This window comes from Pterocles gutturalis, unplaced genomic scaffold, assembly GCF_000699245.1.
Source record: "Pterocles gutturalis isolate BGI_N339 unplaced genomic scaffold, ASM69924v1 scaffold34831, whole genome shotgun sequence".
NCBI lineage: Eukaryota > Metazoa > Chordata > Aves > Pterocliformes > Pteroclidae > Pterocles > Pterocles gutturalis.
Window position 1 is genome coordinate 3,251 of NW_010098991.1, and position 4,470 is coordinate 7,720.

The 4,470-nt window shown below is 36.3% G+C and overlaps 1 protein-coding gene across 1 annotated transcript in view; it reads right to left on the reverse strand.

Annotated features, from left to right (window-relative positions):
- Window positions 1–4,470, reverse strand: part of LOC104462869 (rho-associated protein kinase 2-like) — a gene marked incomplete at its 3' end in the record, with an annotated part of 14,777 nt that overhangs the window by 2,515 nt on the left and 7,792 nt on the right. The window contains exons 10-14 of the mRNA XM_010075009.1: window positions 4,401–4,470; window positions 3,573–3,732; window positions 2,390–2,550; window positions 1,785–1,969; window positions 497–566 (exon numbers count right to left, since the gene is read on the reverse strand). The exon at window positions 4,401–4,470 is cut by the window's right edge and continues 46 nt beyond it. Coding sequence (XP_010073311.1) covers window positions 497–566; window positions 1,785–1,969; window positions 2,390–2,550; window positions 3,573–3,732; window positions 4,401–4,470 — 646 coding nt within the window. The remainder of the gene's footprint in view (window positions 1–496; window positions 567–1,784; window positions 1,970–2,389; window positions 2,551–3,572; window positions 3,733–4,400) is intronic.

The following is a 4,470-nucleotide window of genomic DNA, read 5'->3' on the forward strand; positions in this document are numbered from 1 at the left end:
GGAGCAGAGACACACCTGCAGCCATGGAGGGGAACGGGGGAGCAGAGACACACCTGCAGCCATGGAAGGAAACGGGGGGAGCAGAGATCCACCTGCAGCCTGGAGAGGAACCCCATGCGGAGCAGGTGGATGCCTGAAGGAGGCTTTGACCCCATGGGAAGCCTGCACTGGAGCAGGCTCCTGGTGGCATGAAAGAGATGCTGAATGCAAAAGGCTTGAAACATGCAGAAAATTACTGGCACTGTGGGCAAATAAGCTGCTTGACTCCTCCCTCCCTCTAAACTGTGTTTGGGACTCCCTGCCAAAGCTGGGACATTTCTTAGCACGAGCTCCTTCACGCTGCTCAGTGATCAAGAACAAGGAGTAATGACAAGGCGGCAGACAAGACGGAGACAGACACAAGAAAAAAGGATTAACTTTACTGAGGAGGAAGAAGAAAAACTAACACTGTACTTAGTAACAGCTTAGTATAAAAATAAAGAAGCATGAAACATACCGAGAAATACTGTTCAGCTTCAAGCTGGTCTTGAAGCTCTTTCATTTGTCCATCTGCATCTTGGCGTTCTCTAGAAATGAATAACATACTTTAAAAGTCATGAAGACATTCCAAACCAGTAAATAGAAAAGACAGAATTCACACTTTTAAGATCTTCAGTCATTTCCTGACCAAAGTGTGGTCAGCAATTAAACCTGAGGCTTCCTCTGGGTACCAGCTCTGGCACTTGTACAGCTGAGAGAACTGCACTAATAAGTCAATTTAATACTGTTAGCACACAGTAACTGTAACAGTGTCACCAGTAAGAGACAGTGATAGAGCAAATGGCTGCCGGCAGAATCTTATTTCCATGTAAAACATCACTGATCTGACAAACTGTTTTGGGTGTCTCTTTGCTAGAGCTCAGTCTGTGAAAACATGGCTGATTCTGTCACATGCATAATTTCTTGAATTCATCTGTTATTAAAACAATGCAGAAAGTCAATTAGTCAGTCCATAACAAACAACAGTAATGTAGCAGAAAAGATTTCTGCCAGTGTTTCACATCACAGTAACCATCATGCTTGGCTGCCTTCTAAGGGAGTAACTGTATCTTGCTGACAGAAAAGATAAAGCACAAGGAGATAAACCACCAGAAATCATAAAGGAGCTAAGAATTATTCATTCATCTGATGTATGTGCTAAACTTGTCTTTTAATTCACAAAATGAAAAATTTTAAAAAAATATTTATTCATTTATGTATCACCAAGTGCAGATATTGCTTGTAAGATGCTGAAGAACTGCTGGGATTTAACACACCTCCTGTTTGAAGGCCCAACAGCTGTGCTTGAATTTCTTTAGTACAGGATATCTCCAATTGTTACATGTCACAGCTCTGTATCATATTCAGTTCCAACTCTAATAAGCCATCCTGGACTAACAATGCCAGTAACTTTCCTCTTTACTGAAATCCTATGTCATTTAAAAAAAAAAAAAAAAAAAAAAAGTACCTGGACTTTCTGTTACATAGGTGTTTCTCTGAAGTCCTCACACCCTTGTTTTTAAACGGGGTTTTTTAAGATTTTCAGGATAACAAACATCTTTTACTACAAATCCATACATTGCTAAATCACTAGGGCAAATCTCAACTAGAGTCACTGTAAATTATTTTCAACAAGTATGTCTGTCACTGGAGAATAGCATATTCTGTGCAGCAGATTTTTAAAATTAATATTGCTCTCAGCTTTTGCCAAAAAAATAATTGCAAAACAGGAACATTACTAAAAAATATAGAGCAACTCTTCATACTTGCGGAGTTCATTGTTTTGTTTTTCCAGACTTAATTTGATTTCCTGAAGGTGGTTATTCTCCTGTTTTAACTGCTTCTCTGACATTTTCAAGGTGTTGACCTGTTGTGTTTGCATCTTGAGGTCATTTTGAGTGAGACAGCGCTTTTGTGTTTCTTGCTCTATTTTTAATGTCAGGTTTTTTACCTGAAAAATGAACAGAAACCTGTGAATTTTACAAACCTACACAGGAAAGCAACATTTAAACAGTGTCTCTTATTCACTTCCTCTACACTTTTGTACAACATGCACACATCTTTTGATAAGTTAAAGCCGTTTCCTGAATAAAGGCATTATCGCACAATATATAAGCTAGTTTCTCCATGTCAAGCTCACAGCATTTTACATTCCACAATAAAAACTTTTAAAGTTCAATATTGATGACATATTTCAGAAAAATGAAATCACACTCTGTAAAGTAGACTTTTTGAAGCTCCAAATACAGAGAAAGAAAAAGTTGCTTCCATTTGCATTCACAAACATTCCTAAATATAGCTATAACAGGGAAAATATTATGACATTGAAAACCAGGTTCCACTCAAGACTCCTTTTGTCACTGTTCCTTACATCTTCATTTAGTATATCCTTTTGCCTAAGGAGCTCATTGATTTTCTGTTGTGATTGTTTGAGATCACAGTCCAACATGGAACGCTGCTTTTCAGCTTCTAACAAACGATTTTCTACTTTTTGCTTCAAAGCTCTCTCTTCCAAAAGTTTCTTCTCCATTTCTGCAAAAGAAGAGATTTAAGACATCAGTCAGTGTAAACTAGCATATTTTGGAGGACAAGGGGAGGAGGACATCTATCCCATATTAACAATAAGCAATATGTTTATCCTTTTAACTCTGAACAGAAAGATTGCTGGAAAGTGACACATTAGAATTTTCAAAGTAAACCTACATCCAGAGTATGCTTTTGCAAGCATTCCTGACAGCTATTTCATACTTTTGAGTTTCAAGATAACTTCCAGTTTACCTGCAACACATCTGAAATGGATAAAAAGGGTGGATTTTTAAAAATAATCCACCTAAATCTACTGAAGTGTTGCTTTGACAATGATAATTTGCAATCATTTAAAGAGTTGAAGCTGTTCAGGAACCTGATATGCCAAGTGATTCAGCCATTATTACTGAATCATTTTTGCTTCTTTTGAACATCTGTATGCTCAAAATTTTTGCGAATGCTCTGCAATTGGAAGGACAGGATCTGTAGTAGCTTTTTAAGTAGGTGCAATAAACATAAGCCATTTAATTCAAAAGAGCCATCTTCTGGAATTGTCTGGTAATTATCCCTCTCACCAAGAGATTTCAATTGTCATGAGATGCACCAGAAAATGCATGGTGACTACGGAAGTATAGCAAAGGCCTTGCCAATTCTAACTCTATCTGGTCTACATATCTAAATCATTAAGTTGCTGACATATATTTTATTTAGGAAGACACAAAAAGGTATGTGTACACTGAGTAAGAACACAGACAAGCTCTTAACAAAAATACTTTAAGTACAGAAAATGAACTAGTGGTGTGTGCAATGGAGAACATGTTTAGTTCCCAGACTAAACCAGTGCATCTTTAACCTAGCAAAGCAACGACAAATGGACAAAAGTGGTTTTTACGACACTAATTATATTTTCAAAGAACAGGGGAATCAAGGAAAAAAGCGTATACTTAGGCCTCCACTAGCATCAAAAGATTATATTATCTATTTTGTATACTTTACACCTACGTCCAACTGTGATGTCAAATACATACCCTTCATGGCTTCAGATTTTGCTTCCTCTATAGATTCATAGATCTTATTTTTGTCTGCTAATCGTGCTTTTGTGGCTTTATGTTCAGCTTCTTCTTGTTCAAGGTTCTGTTGCATAACTTTGAATTTATATGTCATATCTATTTCCATGTTGCTCTTTTCCTGTTAAGAAGAAAATTACATTGAAGTAAAACATTAAATATATTAGGTCAAAGACAAAATTTCAGACAACATTAACATGCTGCTTGGAAGTATGCTGAAAGCAGAACAAAGAGCTCAGACTTGAAGGAGCTAACTGAGAACTCATTTCTACAAATGTTTTTCTATGGATGGCAAAGTGCTCCAAACATGCACACAATGACATCCCCAGGTGCAAACAATTACAGAATTGCTACCTTAACAACAAACATTCTGTTACAAGAGTGACTCAAAGATTAAGTTTACTGAAGCAGTTTTTCCATACTTTTGTTTCAATTACAAATTTGTCAAAAAACTATTAGCAGAAGCTTTTTTTATTTTTCATAGTATCGAGAGTTTAAAAAAAAACACATGAAATCTTACTACTGTACTGTTAAGCTACACACTGAAGTACATTACTATGTACTTTAGAAGTATAATGCATTATGATCATAAGGGAAATGATGTCATTTTTTTCCCCACTTCTCAAATTGCAAAAAACAATAATCAAAAAATCCAAAGAAAAAGAATAAACACTGAAAACAGGGCTTATTTTTTGCATAGATTTTGTCTCCATGTCTCAAGTAATAAAAGCACAAATTTAAAAATTCCATAAGAATGTAACACCAATGTTCACTTAGAAGTGCTGTTACCTTTTCTAAATCTGTAAGTTTTTCCTGCAATTGTCTCTTCTCCATTTCCAGTTTGGCTAATGCACTCTTT